The sequence below is a fragment of the Ceratocystis lukuohia genome, assembly GCF_044167205.1.
Source record: "Ceratocystis lukuohia strain C4212 chromosome Unknown Supercontig5_pilon, whole genome shotgun sequence".
NCBI lineage: Eukaryota > Fungi > Ascomycota > Sordariomycetes > Microascales > Ceratocystidaceae > Ceratocystis > Ceratocystis lukuohia.
The window spans coordinates 838,251-855,081 of NW_027263524.1; the positions used below are offsets into that span (position 1 = coordinate 838,251).

Below are 16,831 nucleotides of genomic sequence, written 5' to 3' on the forward strand. Positions count from 1 at the left end.
TACCAAATGTAGCATGTGTTTGTATGTGTGTATACACGTAGGAGTATGCAAACACACGCACACACACATATACATACATGTATCATAGGAAGCTTTGGGCTTTCTTTTTGGGGCCCTGTGCTGCAGAAATCCTTGATTAATTGATGGCTTGTGCAATCCCACAGACTTGGGTGTGTTAAGCTACTACATGGTATTAATGTACATACATGTGTAGCATTGGATTGGCCACTCAATATGTGAGCTGAATGTGCGCGATTATGTACCTTGGTGCTACCTTTACAAAGACGGCAGCTAATGATCTCCATGCAGCCGGGATACGCAGTGATAGATCAAAGCTAGGCGACTTAATTCTACTTTAGGGCTATGGCAAATATGCCATGCTGTCTACGGGTAACTCGTCTCTTATTGCCTTTGTTTCGTAATAATTAGTACCAAGTACTTCACATAGCTGAAAATGCAGCTACATACGCATGTCAGATCAATAGTGCGAAAAAGTACGTACCTCGGCAACATCATATTGCAACCTTTTCTGGCAGTTGCTACTTACTAGCAAGCATAAGCACCCTCCTCAATGGCAGCATACGATGGCAATGCCGCAATCCAAGGCAATTTCCTCTAGTGGCGGCTTGTCCCTTCTCAACCCACCCAACTTTGATCATGCTCAGGTTGGAAGTTGCTCCTAGAGGCCTCCCCTGCGCCGATGGGCTCCCTGCCACTTACCACTTCTTGTTCCCAGACAGCCCATTGCTTTAAAATTCTTTCCCTTCCTCTTTTCTTTCTCTACGATTGATCGCCCTCCTAAATATCCTTCTTGTCTTTCGATTTATACCCTTGAATTGCTTCGAATGGCATTACATTGAGACCTTAGAAAACGGCCGTGCACCTTTCCTTTTTTGTCGCTCCGCCCAGGACCCCGGTTATTTGGACTACCACCGACTCGCCGCCGCATCCGCCTGCTCGACTAGAGTCTATTGAATTTGTGGATACACTTGCAAACAAGCCTCTCCTCTCCGATATATGCTCCCCTCCTTTGCAGACATCGCGATTCTCTCTTCGATATAAAAGTATATCGAACCTTCAAAGACCCTGTTATTGAGTGACAAGTCGAAGGGAACAGAACCCAAGGGACAGGACAAGACTACCACGGCTTACACGATAAGACGCTCACGCCCTTCTCGTCTTTTCCTTCACCCCCACGCCGTTAATTCTCGGCCCAATCTTGGGGGGTCTTCACATTTAGCACGACAGAATCTTATTGCTCCCTCTATTCTTGTTTCTGCGAGCGACTCTGAACTTCGATACATGAGCACACATCCTGTCTCAATTCAAAGCCCTGTCTCACATTCAGCTTTGTCAACATCCCCAACTTCGGTCCCGGCCACGCAGCCTATCAGGCATACCCGAAGCCACATTCAGCAGCGTCGCATCGACCCTCAGATTTTATCTCAGTCTTATCCTGAATCACACTCCCATACAGGAGTACAGCCTAGAGCTGCATCTAAAGCTTTAACGCTTCGTCCTGTTTCTATTTTTAGTCGGAGCTGGGCTGCCTTTGAACAAACTGCCACATTTATCCTCACCCACTCAGAGCTCACACGGAGCATGGCCCCATTCCTACGGAGAATCGTAGCTGGCCCGCGTGTTATGCACGAAGAGTCCGGCTTAGATCTTTGCTATGTAACACCCCAGCTTCTAGTAACGTAAGTCTTCTTTCAAGCATGCTGCCCTGAGGGCAAGTTGAGTCGCTTCTAACGCAACATCACAGTTCTGGCCCCGCCCAAGACGTGTTCAAGAGCTCGTACCGGACCCCTCTCCCCCAGCTACTAGCCTTTCTCAAGTCACGACACCATGACAATTGGGCTATCTGGGAGTTTCGTGCTGAAGGAACTGGCTATCCAGATGAGGCTGTCGAAAACCGTATCCACCATTACCCTTGGCCCGACCATCAACCTCCACCTTTTAGGCTAATCCCATTGATGATGGCTAGTATGAGGAACTGGCTCAAGGAGGATTGCGCAGAAACTACAGATACAGGCGCTGTGGAGTCTACTAGTCTTCCAAAGTCTGATCTTCCAGATGATTGCCCAGCTGCTAATGGGCGTGTGGTTGTTATTCATTGCAAAGCAGGAAAAGGTCGCAGCGGCAGTGTGGCCTGTAGCTATCTCATCTCCGAGTGTGGCTGGGAAGTCCAGCAAGCTCTCGACCGGTTTACATCTCGAAGGATGAAGGCCGGCTATGGCGAAGGGGTTTCTATCCCTAGTCAGCTCCGATGGATTGACTATGTCGATAGATGGACTCGGGGCGGCAAAAAGTACACAGACCGAGCTATTGAGATTCTTGAGATTCGGACGTGGGGTTTGAGGCCTGGCGTCAAACTTGAAGTCAAATCCTACGCTAATGGAGGCAAAGAGATCAAGGTTGTTCATCGCTTTAAGAGGGATGAGCGAGTAGTCGTTGATAACCTTGAAAGGGACGACAAAGCTGGCTTCCGCCCCAAGCCTTCCTCTCTCGACGGGTCCACGAGATCCCATGTGATCCCTCAGACAAGCCATCCGGGCGGCAGCAGTGGCACAGCCTGGCAAGAATACAACCAAAAGACTAGTAGAACGTGGTTTGGCGCGGCCTTTGGCAACTTCAGCTTTTTCCAGGCCCTTGCATCTTCCTTTACTTCCAAGTCTGAGAGTGCCAGCATCATATCATCGCCAGGCGACTCTATCATTAGCCAAGCCAGCCAGGCCAACAGCCGGTTGTCCGCTGAAGACAAAGCCCAACAGAATGGGCCAGCCGTGATTTTCAGGCCAGAGACGCCAATTCGGATTGCCAACAATGACGTTCAGGTTTCTCTAGAGCGACGAACCTTCACTCCATCGCCTCTCCCTTTCAATGCCATGACATCACTAGCATATGCTTGGTTCAATGCCTTTTTTGAAGGAGATGGCGAGAGTGGTGTGTTTGAAGTTCCCTGGGAGGCTATGGATGGAGTGCGCGGATCTTCAGCCAAGGGCAGCCGCGCGCTGGACCGGATGGAGGTCGTTTGGAGAGTGGCGCGCGATGGCGATGTTACGTCTGAGAACATTGAGGAGCCAGCCATGGGCGAAAAGGTGCCTGAAATGGAGCCTGCCATTTGGTCTAGTACGGTTGACTTAGAGTCAAAGCTGGTTGCCCACATTACGACAGAGCTTGTGGATCCTCTGAAGAGTGTCAAAACTGCCGACACTGACGGCAAACCGCTGAAAGAAATCAGCGTAGTCACTCTGTAAAGAATAAAATAGAATAGAAGGGAGTTGAGGGACGGTGCGGGCGTGTTATCCATACTTGATGGTGCTGGGGTACTGTGTGGGTATGAAACAGCATGTTACGACTCAGGATATACTTTATGGTAAGAATTAATGAGCAATGAGCATTTCCATGTATACTTGAGCAGGACCTATTTGTCGACGATTGCATGCTAAGCTAACGTAGGAGTCCCCGCACATCGGGCTGGATAGTCCGATTGCAACCCATACTGTAGAAGTACAGTCTAATTCTTCATCTCCCTTGCTTTATCGTTACCTGTCCTGCTCATATATGCATGTACTTTGGTGATACACTGGCGGCTTTAAACCTGAACTTCTAAACAAAAAGGTATATTAACGAAAAACACTAGAGACAATCTTTCTGATCAGTCCCAAATTACAACCAGGCCCCCTTTGGTAATTGTGACTATTTCTACCCAAGACAAAGGGATCAGGCGTAGCCGCATGCCTAGACCGGCCAGCCAACACCGGGTCGTCATGTTCTATTTACTAGTTATGGCCATGGCTAAGCCCCTGAGTATGCGCCGCATACATCTCAACAGGCGGGTTCATCTGCTGTTGAGCATGCGACGGCAGCTCTGAGACATCTGAGGGCACAGCCATAGGTGGTGGTGGAGTAGGCGAGTACATTACAGCCGACGAGCTAACAGGTGAGACTGAAGACATAGGGGGTGCAAGAGGGGACACGGGGTCAGCGGCGGCATGTTGCTGCTGGTCCATGGCTGGCGCAACGGGAACTGAAGGCACAGGTAGGGGTGCTGCAACGGGCGTATTGTATACAGGTGGGGGAGCGGCGGCGGCCACAGCGTCTTGTTTTTCGGGCTGTTGGGGGGCAGGCACGTATTGCTGGGCTTCGACAGCCGAAGGGCCAGTGACCATGGTAGTGGCTACGGTATTACGGCTATCAAAGTAAGTCTTGAGGAACCAGATGGAGACAACGAGGTACAGGATCCTAGAGTTCAAGTAACATGGTTAGCCACGCATGATGCCCGGCGGAGCTGAGTGGGCGTTGAACTTACATCTGGAGAGCAGAAAGACAGGCAATGGCGACTTCCATAGCAAGGCCAGTCTTGGTGAGGACCTGGACGTACCAACGCTTCAGAATGCTACAGGTGGTGCTGTTGAGCAAGCTTCCATCGCTGGAGCAGTCGCCAAGAGTCACAGGGTATTTAAACTGGGCGCGCTTATGGGCAACCGCGGCCATAGTCACTAGCCACATCAGCGTCATGAACAGATTGACCGCGATGACGAGGTAGATGTGGTAGTAGCCACGCAGCGCAGGCATCTTCTCGGTAAGGACGACATAGCCAACGGCAAGCCAGGTCATGATGGACTATAAGATCTTGTTAGCTTGGGCATCGTTCTAGAAATAACGCTGGGCTGCGGCGGGCGTGTGTGTATGCGCTGAACATGAGATTTGAAGGTGCTTACGATGGCAAGAGAGAGGCCGTTGCAATCCAGGTACAGGTCGTGAATGATTCTTGCTGACAGACCTAGAATTGGAAGTGTCAGACCCATGATGACACTGAACACGGCAACGACCCAGGCAGGCGTGTCGATGATGAGAGCAGGGCTCTTTGCAGCATAAGCGGGTGCAGCGGCAGGACCTGGAGCAGCCATAGCTTGCTGGGCCTGCTGAGGAGGCGACTGGTAGTAATGCTGGCCAGTAGGGTCTTGCGCTGGCGGTTGCCCGGTAGCCTGTGAAGGGTATACCGGCGTAAAGGACTGAGGCATAGTCATTTTGGTAGTTGTAAGTCACCGGTTGTATGGAAGCAAACGGGGAAGATCAGGAGCTAGAATGGAGGAGGAGGTAAGGCCCGTTGTGAGGAGGGAGAAGCAAGAGATTAAAAAGACCCGAGGGGGCTCTCAACGCTGGGTGCCCGTTCTTCTTATCCTTTTTTTTCTTCGCTCCTCATTTCTTCGCTTCCTGGTCCTTGACAATGCATGCCCTATCACTTGCTCACACCGTGCTTCTCTCTGGCACCTCAAGGCCACCCACTACTCACCAGGACACTTGGGAACATCCTTAAGCTTGACTGTAAGTCAGCTAGCTAGCGCGCATCTGTTCCGCACTTGCATGTTTTCTCTCTTTTTATGCATTTTGCCTGGCTATCATCTAATCCTTCACTGGGTGACTTATCAAGGCAGTAGTAGCATCTAGCGCTTCCTAGTAGTATCGCTACTGTACAGTGCAGGCATTACTTGCATGGTTTCCCTGATATATGGAGTCGTTGTTGTCTCTTCTAGTCAGTGATAGAGCTGCGGCCGTTGCCCGATTACAGAGACATGCCAATTCTGCTTGCACACATGTGCTACTCGGACCCCTAGCAAGGGCCCAGAAAAGGAATCACAAACTGATATGCTCTGATTCTATGTCATATGTAGCAGCGGCAGGCCGACATGCATGCCTGCAGCGCAGTGAGGGTATGGTCAAGTTAGCGACGTCGATGGCGCCAAAAGAGAAAAAAGGAGGTTTAGGAAAAACAAGAGAGAAAACAAGAAAGCTTAGCGTTGAGATGGTAGGCATATAGAGATTAACCTTAGTGTTGTAGGGCAATGATACTTAAAAAGTTCCCGGGCCAATCACAGACCGGTCTTTTACTTGAGAGAGGGCTTGTACAACATAGCTAACAAGTTAGTTAAGACTGGACAGAAGCCCATGAGAGTAGATACACACAGCAGAAAGAGAATAAAGGCGCGAAAAAAAACGGACGGATACCTCACACAAGGGGGATAAGATAAACAACGGCGAGCAGATTTCAATTTCCGTTCGCAAGACCACCGCCGTTAAGTCCATTTTAGGGCATGTTTTTCTACACCCGTATCGCCGTGCATGTTCACAGTGCGGAAACTGTGCATGGAGAAATCACCAAGAGCCACAAGTTTCCCTTTTGTCTCTCGTTTCTTTTTTTTTTATCTTTTCGTCGACGCCCGACAGCCTTGGAAAACTCCTTTTATTGCATCCTCAGCCGTGAGACAAAATTTTACGTCCCTTGTGGAGAACACTTTTCTCCTGGTGAGAAAAGACGTGATGTGATCCCAGACGCAAGTCTGCCTTGGCTAAGCCAGGCTTCAGCCCCCACTTAAGGGTAGTTAACCCTAGACACATCACAACCTATGAGGCTTCTTTTTTTTGACAGCTGAGTTGCCAGCCATTCATTGCACCAACCAGTTACTTGCCCTCGCCCTCCATGATGCCTGTGTGAGGCCAGACTGTAGGCTGTCGGAGAAATGTCTTTTGATGCTGTCTCCGTGGCCGATGTGCTCTTACCATTTTCGTGTCCCTTGTTTCCCTCCTCTCATACCATACGCGCTTGCTATGCAACACGCAGATCAACAAAGTTCGACTTGAAACCAGCACAACCTGCTTGCTGGCCGGCCGTTTTCTCTTTCCTTCTTTTCTCCTTCTGTTCGTCGACTCTGCCTTTTCTTGCTTTTTTTTTCTCGCGTCTGCGCTGTTATGCTATTACTCTAAGAACTCAACAGACACTGTACTGTGCCTGAATAGCCTTAGCCCTGGCCGCCTTTGCATTAGATTGCGACGAAGCCACAGTCCCACATTGGCCGACCATCAAGACCATCAATTTGGCTCCATGGCCAAGTTGGGGCTTTTAGTCTCCGAAGGGCGTCCCCTGCAGGAGATGGCAGACGAAGACGAGAAGCAGCAGCCGTTAGTTGTTAGTAGGGCAAGAGCCAGGGCCGAGTTTATGGATCTCCCCACTGAGCTTCACATCATGATTTCCAAATTGCTGATCTATCCAGATGCGCTTTCGCTCAAGCACTCCAGCAACTACTTGTACAATCTCGTCGATACTGGCGTTTCGGTCAAGGTGGAGTGGCTGATACTACGGCACAACTTGCATCTCAAGGGCCCAGATGACAAGAAATGTGATCTTCGCAGCGACCTACAGTTCTGCAGAGGCAGCATACCGTAAGTGACCCCATGTGTACAGGACGGGCCAAATGTGAATGCAGTGTGGCCAGGCTTTGTTCGGTCTAGGCTTGGCCTCGGCCTCTGCCTCTGCCTCTGCCTCTCCCTGCTTCATTCGTGCTAACTGCCTTATGCCTCCTCTCGTCTACAGTATGTTAATACAGCACTATCGCAACCACATTGAATGCGAGGCCCATCCTGGCATCGGTTGCATGATTTACAACACTAAAGAGTGTTTCCATCGCCGGAAGCTAGTCGAACGCGTGTGCCAGTGGTCGCATGGCGACGCACTGCGGCTCATTATCGCTATATTGGCGCTGTCTATGAGCTGGCTATTACCGCTCGAAGGCTTTGGAGTCGACCGGCGGGTGCAGATGTCGGTTCGGGAGTGGATGGTACCGTTTTCGGCTACGTGTATGGCCATACTGCTAGCTGATGCTGTTCAGTCGGCAAGATTGCGATATCGGCAGCGAAGGGCCTTGTTGCAGCTGTAATAAGAATGGCAAGTAGCACGCGCTAGACAGACATGGCATGGTGTTTATCTATGTATGTGGGAAATGAAGTTAGGGGGGGGTTCCATGTTTGTTTTTTATGTGTTGAATTTGACAACAAAACTCCAGTAACGCCTATCAGGTTTGTAAGAAAGTCCCGCCAATTCAGAAAGAGAATAAAAAACAGATATGTGATAGTGGCAGTGGCAGCAGATTTCCCGTAATCTCCCCTCTCTTCCCGTCCCCCTCTTCCCTCCCACACCGCCAGTCTTATTTTTGACCCTCCTTTTTCATCTTAGTCCATGGCTTTGACCGCCTTGGCCTTGGCCTTCTTGAGCTTCGTTTTCCGGTCAGCAATCTTGGAGTTGAGAGCCTTGGTCTCGTTTTCGGCAGCGACAGCAGCAGCGGCGGCAGCGGCCTTGGCCTTCTTGGTCACGGGCTCCTTGTCTTCGGCCTTGTCTGTGGCTTCCGTCGACTCGGATGCACCAGTGATGGCCTTGCGCTTCTTGCTAGTGTTGGCGGTTTGCGCAGCCTTCAGTGCCTTGGCCTCTTCTGACTCGTCGGCTACCACATCCTTACCCTCCAGCCACAGCTCCTGGGTCTGGTAGATGGGCAGAGAAGCGGTCTCTGGGCCCTTGATCATCAAACTCCGCACGTTATTCCACTTCTGCGGCACAAACTTCTCGACTAGCGAGTTAACTACGGTCGTGACGTTGGCCACAACCTTGTCGGCCGACCAGTTGGCATAGCCAACGCGGATAGCGGTGTTTGCTGAGGGTGACAGGTTTACCAGCGCAGAGCTGAGGGCCTTTTCAATTTCGGCGGCGATCTCCTTGGGAGTGCCGGCATTAATGTTTCCCTCCGTCTTGACACGCTTGCCGCGCTTGCCATCAGGACCACGGGGAGCCTTGGACTGAAGCTGCACGGGAATGGGGCGCTTGGCGGTTGACTTGTAGAAGGTCTTGCCGAGAATCTTGGGCAAGCGGTTAATAATGCGGTCGTCACCAAGGAAGATGTCGTGTTCGGAAAAGAGCTTGCGCTGCGCCTCGTACTGGCTGTATTTGGCCTTGAGCTTGCTCAGGCTAATGATGCGAGTGATGCGCTTGGCAAGCTCAGGAGGGAAGTCTCCCGAGGCAACAATGTCCTTGTACGCGCGCTGAGGATCAGCAGTAATCAGGCAGATGGTTGACCATTCGCTGGTGTTCAAGCTGTGGGGGAGGGAAATCTTAGAGGGCTGCAGACGCGAAGTGTCGGAAATGTGTCTCTTGGTAGTTAGGACAAGCCAGACAGGAGTCTCGCTTATCGAAGAGGGAGTCTCGGCTTCGGGATCGTCAAGCAAAGACTTCTTGGGCGCAGCCTCTGACTTCTCAACGGCAGTTTTTTTGATGTGGGAGAGCAACGCCTTGGATGCCTTGAGAGTCTAAAGATAAGGCATTGGAGTTAGTAGAATGTCGCCACTAGGACAGAACAGCATTTGCACAAAGGCGTCGTACCTGGCTAGCATCGAGAAGGCTGGTAATGGAAGTCTGGGCCGGAGCGGCAACAGTCTTGGAAGGGGCCATGTTTTATAGAGAAGGAAACAATCAGGAAAGATTAGTGGAAGATAAATATCGCCTCGGTAGAAAATGGATAAATAAGTACAAGGGAAAAAGAAAGGAAAATAAAAATCGTTGCGACGCTACGGCTGGGTTATAGAGAGGCTCAGGTTTTGCAGTCTCAGGACGCTCATTCAAAAAAAAAAAAAAAATCATTCTGCCAAAGGTCGCGATAAAAGATTTCTTTCCTTAGATAACGATAAGAAATATATAATAGTGGGGCTTCACCGCTTTCACTGCTTTCACCTCGGTGAGCAGTTGAGTTGGTGAAGTGGACAGGCCCAATTTCAACGCTATTTTTTTAATGCTATTTACATCAAGAAAGGGGGGGGGGGAGAATTGTTGTCCAAACAGAGCCGCACAGGCCAATTGGGGCAGGTGCTACTTGCAATGCGTACTTTTTGGCAGTGGTGGAGGGGGGGCGGCAGCTGCCTGGAACTAACTGGAAAGCCCTGGAAAGTTCTTTGCGATTCGATTTCTAGTCAGAAAGTCAGCTTGGCTGGTGGGGCTAAGTTGGGTACAAACGGATGAGCCAGTACACTGAAGGTACGTACCGGCCACAAAAGACTACAGAAGCTTTCAGGTCGCAAGCCAACTAAGGTGTAATCCGATTCTCGGCCAAAGACACATAACCAGCACTTGGTTCCAGGGCATGAATGGCAAAGGGTACCTCTGTCCAAGGTATCTTTTTGCCAGCACAAAAAAGAAGATATATTCCTCGGTATCGCAACTGCCTTCTGGATAGACGATCGGATAGAAAGAGGTTCTGCCTAGAATCTCTCCAAGTAATAAATATCTGCAGTTTCTCCTCTCCTCCTCATGTTTCCAGCTTCTTCTTCTCTCTCCGTGTATTCTTGTCTGTTCTGAGCTTTTCCATCGATCACATAGATTTTTTTTTCTAACTTGTTTCTACTTTAACCCTAATATCGCTCTGTCCCACCACCCCGCCATTTGCTACAGAAATCCTTCTTCCATTTCGACCCAGGCCTGATTGACATTCTCTAACCATATTTTGTCGTCTTTCTTCACTCCATCAAACTCCCAACTTTTTTTTTTTTTTTTCCATTTAAAGTCTTTACCAGAGCCCTTTTTTTCTTTTCAACTCTTCTGGCTACTGTGATTTTGCCCTTATACCCCCCTTTCCCCTCTAAATATACTCTCTCCCGGATTCTATCATCATGAGTGTTGTCGGTAAGCCAGCTATTCTCCATGCAATTTTTATTGCCTTTCTTCTTTTGGAACCCCTCGTTTTTATTAGTTACAAATCCGATCAAAAATATTCTCGACCCCGCGGAGCCGCTTTCTTGTGAAGATGAACGAACGGCCAAAAATGGAATTTCCGCTCTTCCAATACCTCCCTTTTTAGATTGTCCTCGACGACAAAAATACAGCCTAGTCTTTAAGCCACACCCGCTAATGTGATCGTTTTACATAGGAATCGATTTCGGTAACCTCAAGACCGTCATTGGTGTCGCGAGAAACCGTGGTGTTGATGTTGTAAGTGTCCAATCTTCCGGCAGGGCAGTGTCTTAGCCGTGTTTCCCTAATGTCCATCCGCACTAACTGTCTGCCTTTAGATCGCCAATGAAGTCTCCAACCGCTCCACTCCGTACGTACCTTTTTCCGCCCCAAGTCTCGTCGCATATTTGCCCTGCTAACATCTAGTTAGTTCTCTGGTTGGCTTCGGCCCCAAGAGCCGTTACCTCGGTGAGGCTGCCAAGACCCAGGAGATCTCCAACCTCAAGAACACCGTAGGCTGCCTGAAACGCCTTATCGGCCGTTCGTTCAACGACCCTGAAATCCAGATTGAACAACAGTACATTAGCGCCCCCATTGTCGACATGAACGGCCAGGTCGGTGTTGAGGTCAACTACCGTGGTGAGAAGGAACGCTTCACCTCTATTCAGCTCGTTGCCATGTACCTCAGCAAGATCAAGGAGACTGCTACCAAGGAACTCAAGCTGCCCGTCCAGGAGCTGGTCATGTCCGTGCCTGCTTGGTTCACTGATGCTCAACGCCGTGCTCTGGTTGACGCTGCTGAGATTGCTGGCATCAAGCTGCTTCGTCTGATGAACAGCACTACAGCCGCTGCTTTGGGTTACGGCATCACTAAGCTGGACCTGCCCGGCCCTGAGGAGGCCCCCCGTCGTGTTGCCTTTGTTGATGTCGGCCACAGTGACTACACTTGCTCTATTGTTGAGCTCCGCAAGGGCGAGCTTTCCGTCAAGTCTACCGCTTGCGACCGCCACTTTGGTGGCCGTGACTTCGACAAGGCCCTGGTTGACCATCTGCAGAAGGAATTCCTGGCCAAGTACAAGATTGACATTTTCAGCAACCCCCGTGCCAAAAGCCGTGTCCTGACTGCCGCCGAGAAGGTCAAGAAGATTCTGTCTGCCAACCAGCAAGCTCCCCTCAACATCGAGTCCGTCATGAATGATGTGGATGTTAGCGCTATGATTACCCGCAAGGAGTTTGAGGATATGGTCAAGGACCTGCTTGACAGAGTCCATGTTCCCCTGGAGCAGGCTCTGGCTGAGGCTAAGCTGACCAAGGATGATATCGACATTGTCGAGGTTATTGGTGGTGGTCTGCGTGTTCCTTCTCTCAAGGACCGCATCCAGGAGTTCTTTGGCAAGCCCCTTTCTTTCACTTCCAACCAGGATGAGGCCGTCGCTCGTGGCTGCACTTTCAGCTGTGCTGTCCTGTCCCCTATCTTCCGTGTCCGTGACTTTGCTGTCCAGGACATTGTCAGCTATCCCATTGAGTTCACCTGGGAGAAGGCCCCCGATATTCCCGATGAGGACACCAGCCTGACTGTCTTCAACCAGGGCAATGTTCTGCCCTCTACTAAGATCTTGACTTTCTACCGCAAGCAGCCCTTCGATCTGGAGGCCCGCTATGCTGCACCCGAGCAGCTACCTGGTGCCATCAAGCCCTGGATCGGCAAGTTCTCGGTTAAGGGCGTCAAGGCTGACGGCAAGGAGGACTTCATGATTTGCAAACTCAAGGCCCGTGTCAACATTCACGGTATTCTGAATGTCGAGAGCGGTTATTACGTCGAGGACCAAGAAGTTGAAGAGGAAATTAAGGATGAAGACCCCAACGCCATGGAAACCGATGCTCCGAAGAAGACCCGCCTAGTGAAGAAGCAGGTCCGCAAGGGTGAATTGCCCATTGTTAGCGGCACTCACTCACTTGATGAGGCCACCAGAATTGCTTTCCAGGAGAAGGAGGCCGCCATGGCAGCTGAGGACAAGCTGGTTGCCGATACCGAGGAGAAGAAGAACGAGCTCGAGACCTACATCTATGACCTCCGCAGCAAGCTGGATGATCAGCTTGCCGATCTCGCTAGCGAAGAGGAGAAGGACTCCATGCGCGAGAAGCTCACTGCCGCCGAGGTAAGACATTTCTTTTATTTCTTAACACTACGATATCAGTGTAAACAGTTAACTAACCGATTTTGACAATAGGATTGGCTTTATGAAGATGGCGAAGACACCACCAAGAGCGTGTACATTGCCAAGTTCGAAGAACTCCGCATGATGGCCGGTCCCGTCCTGGGCCGTTACTTCGACAAGGTTGAGGCTGAGCGCCAGGCTGCTCTTGAGCGTGCCGAGGCTGAGCGTGCCGCCAAAGCCGCCGCCAAGGCTGCTGAGGCTGCTGAGTCTTCTGAGACTGCTAGCAAGGCTGATGCGGATATGGTTGATGCCGAGCCCAAGGCCGAAGACCCCAAATAAGCATGACAAATGTTCTTTTTAGACGGGCGTTTAGGAAAGTGAGACCAAAAAAAGAAAGGATAAACAGCCTTTTTGTTATTATGTACGTTCTGATACAGATAAAGATGAATGAAATAAAGTAAAAAACACTTGCATTATTGGTTGCTTAATTAGGCACACAAAAAGAGTAAGACAGTGGAGGGTAGTTCAAACAAATGTGTATGTTGAGCTGCACAGATTGAGAGAGAGCGAGCATTCTCCCAGGTACAAGAATACCACATCACGTGATTTCCAATTTCCAGCACCCAGCGAGACATCTTTCGCGGTGCCCAATACTAATAGATTCATGTCCATACTTTGCGCGCAAATGTATATTTTCTTTTTATTGTTTCATGCGATTTCGTGCCCTAGCTTTTATTTCCTTTATGCTGGTGGTCTTTTTTGTCACTCCCCTATGCTATGTCGAACAAAGGCTTGAGCTTCTTGATCAGCAGCCACTCCTCGTTAGTGACCTCAGCACGGTAGAAGTCCTTCAGGCAGTCAATGCTGGCACGCGAGATGAGCGAGTACAGTTTGTCCGATTCCTCGAGGTGGCGGCCGTAGGTGGGCTGGTGGTTGCCCATTTCGATCTTGACGGCGACGGAGGGCTGGCCCTTCTTGCAGACGGGGATTTGTTTGTGATCGCGTTCGATGGAGGTTCTAGGACAAAGGCTGTTAGTTTATGCTGTTCTGTTTGGACTGACAATCATCGAATTGCCTGTTATTTCCTTTTGTGATGGCCGTAGGGAAATTAAGAAACGGCGTGGTACTTACACTCTGCCAATGCCGACGATCTCCTTCTGGCCGTTGCTGCCGGTGCGAACAGCTGCCAGGGGCGTGTTGATCTTCAGCTGACCTTCAGCAACATCGACACCAATGACAATAGGGGTAGTCTTGTTGAATACAGCAACAGTGTTAAGTACGCAGGGGAAGACGGCAAGCATCTTTGACTCTTCCTTCTTCTTCTCTAGCATCTCAGCCTGGTGGGCAGTGAATGAGTCGAACAGATGGTAGATAATGTCGGCCTGGAAGATCTTGATGCCATTTTCCTCAGCGTATTGCTGGGCCTCTTTGTCAACCTTGACATCGAAGCACAGCATGACAGCGTGGTCGGGCGACTTCTCCAACATCACTCCAGTCTGCATAATGTCGCGCTTGTATACGGGGCCGATGCCCACCGTAGCCACGGGGATCTTGCAGTCCTTGAGGAAATCAAGCAGGGCCTCGAGCGAACCCAGGGTCGAGGCCTGCACAGACACACCACGACCAGTGGTCTCGACACGGCTAAACAGGGTAGCCAGATCACTCTCAACCTCGTCAATCAAGTCATCTTCATCATCATCAGGGCCAACAACCAGCATACGAGAACCAGCAATAGCCCCCTCCAGGCCAGGTGCAGAAATCTTGACACCCATGGCGGCCTTGATCTCCTTGTTGTGCACATACGAGCCCTTTACACGCAACTCGCGCATGGGGGCAGGTGTTAGCAGAGCTCTGATGTTGGTGACAATGGCTCCTTCCGTGCCACACAGGACTATTCTGTCGCCCTCGTGTACCACACCATTGGACAAGATGACGTCAATAGTCATGCCGAAACCTTCAATGGCCTTGACTTCCAGGACGGTGGCCTGGACCTCGGAAAGATACATCAAGCTGTTGACCATGCGGTCCTGAGTGAGCTGGAGCAGTAGCTTCAGCAGATCAGGCACACCCTCGCCCGTGTGCGCTGAAGTAGGCACCAGCGACACGTTCTTGGACATGTTGCGATTTTCGTAGAAGAGTTCGGCATTGAAACCCTGCTCGGCAAAGGCCAGCTTCGTCTGGTCCAGGCGATTCTGGAATTCCTTTTGTACACTGCTGTTTTGTTGACTAAGAGAGTCGCGGAAACCATTGTTGTCAATTTTGTTCCAGCCGTACAGACGATCGATTTTGTTAAGGGCAACAATGAAGGGTGTCTTGCGGTCACGCAGCATTCTCATAGACTCCAGGGTCTGCTGTTCCAATCCGTGCATAATGTCGACAACTAGGATGGCAATGTTGCACAGTGACGAACCACGCGATCTTAGGTTCGAGAAGGACTCGTGACCAGGGGTGTCAATGATCAACAGACCAGGCACCTTGAACTCGAAGGAGTTGTCTCTGTTAACCACCTGAGTCTTCTGCTTAATGGCTTCGACGGGGAAGTAGGTGGCACCAATCTGTTGAGTAATACCACCAGCTTCACCCTCCTGAACGTTGGTCTGACGGACCTTGTCCAACAGCTTGGTCTTTCCGGTATCGACGTGACCCAGAATACAGCAAATGGGCGAACGCAGGTTGTCGGCAGAACGGGCATTGAGGGCGGCCTGGTGAGCCTTTTCACGGCGCTCAGCAGCCTCCTGCTTGCGCTGGGCCTCAAGAGCAGCACGGGTGTTCTTGGCCTCTTCATCCTCAGAAGACTCTCCATCGTCTTCATCCTCATCGCTGTCCTTCTTGGCGTTGTTAGCAGAAGCAGCATTCTCTTCAGTTTCTTCGTCCGAAGAAGCATCCCAGCTATCCTTGACATCATCCTCCTCGGCAGCCTTAGCAGCGGCAGCCTCGGCCTCGGCCTTGTCAGCAGCAGCCTTCTCAGCGGCAGCCTTATCCGCAGCGATCTTGGCCAAAGCCTCAGCCTCCAGGCGAGCACGCTCGGCAGCCTCCTCAAGAGCCTTCTGCTCGTCGACCTTGTTGGGGCCACCACGACCCTTCTTACGCTGGTCTTCCTTCTTCTTCTTCTTCTCCTTGTCGTCATCCATAGCGCCGACCTTGATACCAGCAGCCAACATCTGCTGCAGTTTACGCTCGTTGCGGAGCTTCTCTTCCTTCTGAGCCTTGGTCAGGAACTTGCCCTCCCGCTTGAGCTGTTCAATTCTTTCCTTCTCACGCTGCTTCTTGGCGGCCTTAATCTCCTCGCGACGAATAGCCTCCTCGGCTTCCTTACGCTCGAGCTCTTCCAGGCGAGCCTTCTCAGCAGCAGCAGCGGCGGCTGCCTCCTCCTCGCGCCTGCGGCGTTCTTCTTGCTGCTGTTGGATTAGACGCAAGTGTGCGGGGATCTTCTTCTTAGAGCCAGAGCTAGCGGTGGGCTCGGGAGTGTCAGGGGCAGCAGCGGGGGCCGCAACTTCATTTTCCTCCTTCTTGACGGCGGCGGCGGCAGGGGTGGCAGGAGCAGCTGGGGCGTTCTTTTTCTTGAGGGCGGCCTATTGTTGAAGTAGCAAGTTAGACAACGAAATCCTGGGGTTATGTAGATAGTGATATAGATAGACAGCCACCGCATCAATCGATGCAGCCAGTCTCTTTAGAAAACTCTCCACGGGGACGACGATACTTGCCTGTTCCTTTTTCCGCTGCTTTTCACGCTCCTTCTTGAGCTTCTCCTTCTCGGCCTTGGTCAGCAGCCGGCCAGGCTCTTGCACAGGAACCGCCTCGGCCTCTTTCTTCGTCTGCTTTTGCTTGTTGCGGCGCATGATGGCCATTAGACCACCACCACCGCTGTTTTCATCCTCACCCTCAGCACCAGCCTCGGCACTATTAGCATCGGCACTATTAGCATCGGCAGTGGGTTCGGTGGCATCGACATTGCCCGTAGTCACAGGGGCGGTCTCGCCAAGCTCAGCCTCCCAATCCTCAGCTGCAGCAGCCTTCTTGCCGCCCTTCTTCTTCGGAGCCATGCTGGGCAGTACGTGTGAATTAGGTGGTTGTGGAATGGAGAAGCAGAGTGCCTAATGCGTGGAGATGACGACAAAAA

General features: G+C 51.1%; 6 protein-coding genes across 6 annotated transcripts; 3 read left to right on the forward strand and 3 right to left on the reverse strand.

The window, feature by feature from the left end:
* Positions 1-584: 584 nt before the first annotated feature.
* HOO65_050229 (Phosphatidylinositol 3,4,5-trisphosphate 3-phosphatase ptn1) lies at positions 585-3,260 on the forward strand (the record flags this gene model as incomplete). The annotated part of the gene is made up of 3 exons (XM_071003185.1): positions 585-665; positions 1,066-1,700; positions 1,766-3,260. 3 exons carry the CDS (start codon positions 585-587, stop codon positions 3,258-3,260), a joined length of 2,211 nt encoding a protein of 736 aa, XP_070858288.1.
* Positions 3,261-3,785: 525 nt separating this feature from the next.
* Positions 3,786-5,036, reverse strand: HOO65_050230 (g-protein coupled receptor protein; the record flags this gene model as incomplete). Its single annotated transcript, XM_071003415.1, has 3 exons — positions 3,786-4,248; positions 4,316-4,629; positions 4,728-5,036. The coding sequence occupies 3 exons, from the start codon at positions 5,034-5,036 to the stop codon at positions 3,786-3,788; spliced, it is 1,086 nt and encodes a 361-aa protein (XP_070858289.1).
* Positions 5,037-7,030: 1,994 nt separating this feature from the next.
* Positions 7,031-7,663, forward strand: HOO65_050231 (F-box domain-containing protein; the record flags this gene model as incomplete). The annotated part of the gene is made up of 2 exons (XM_071003532.1): positions 7,031-7,227; positions 7,459-7,663. The coding sequence occupies 2 exons, from the start codon at positions 7,031-7,033 to the stop codon at positions 7,661-7,663; spliced, it is 402 nt and encodes a 133-aa protein (XP_070858290.1).
* A 350-nt stretch (positions 7,664-8,013) lies between these two features.
* Positions 8,014-9,280, reverse strand: HOO65_050232 (electron transfer flavoprotein alpha-subunit; the record flags this gene model as incomplete). The annotated part of the gene is made up of 2 exons (XM_071003408.1): positions 8,014-9,138; positions 9,212-9,280. 2 exons carry the CDS (start codon positions 9,278-9,280, stop codon positions 8,014-8,016), a joined length of 1,194 nt encoding a protein of 397 aa, XP_070858291.1.
* Positions 9,281-10,491: 1,211 nt separating this feature from the next.
* On the forward strand, positions 10,492-13,050 carry HOO65_050233 (Heat shock protein Hsp88; the record flags this gene model as incomplete). The annotated part of the gene is made up of 5 exons (XM_071003196.1): positions 10,492-10,504; positions 10,749-10,810; positions 10,891-10,922; positions 10,983-12,711; positions 12,784-13,050. The coding sequence occupies 5 exons, from the start codon at positions 10,492-10,494 to the stop codon at positions 13,048-13,050; spliced, it is 2,103 nt and encodes a 700-aa protein (XP_070858292.1).
* Positions 13,051-13,481: 431 nt separating this feature from the next.
* On the reverse strand, positions 13,482-16,754 carry HOO65_050234 (Eukaryotic translation initiation factor 5B; the record flags this gene model as incomplete). The annotated part of the gene is made up of 3 exons (XM_071003151.1): positions 13,482-13,728; positions 13,843-16,283; positions 16,356-16,754. 3 exons carry the CDS (start codon positions 16,752-16,754, stop codon positions 13,482-13,484), a joined length of 3,087 nt encoding a protein of 1,028 aa, XP_070858293.1.
* Positions 16,755-16,831: the final 77 nt, after the last annotated feature.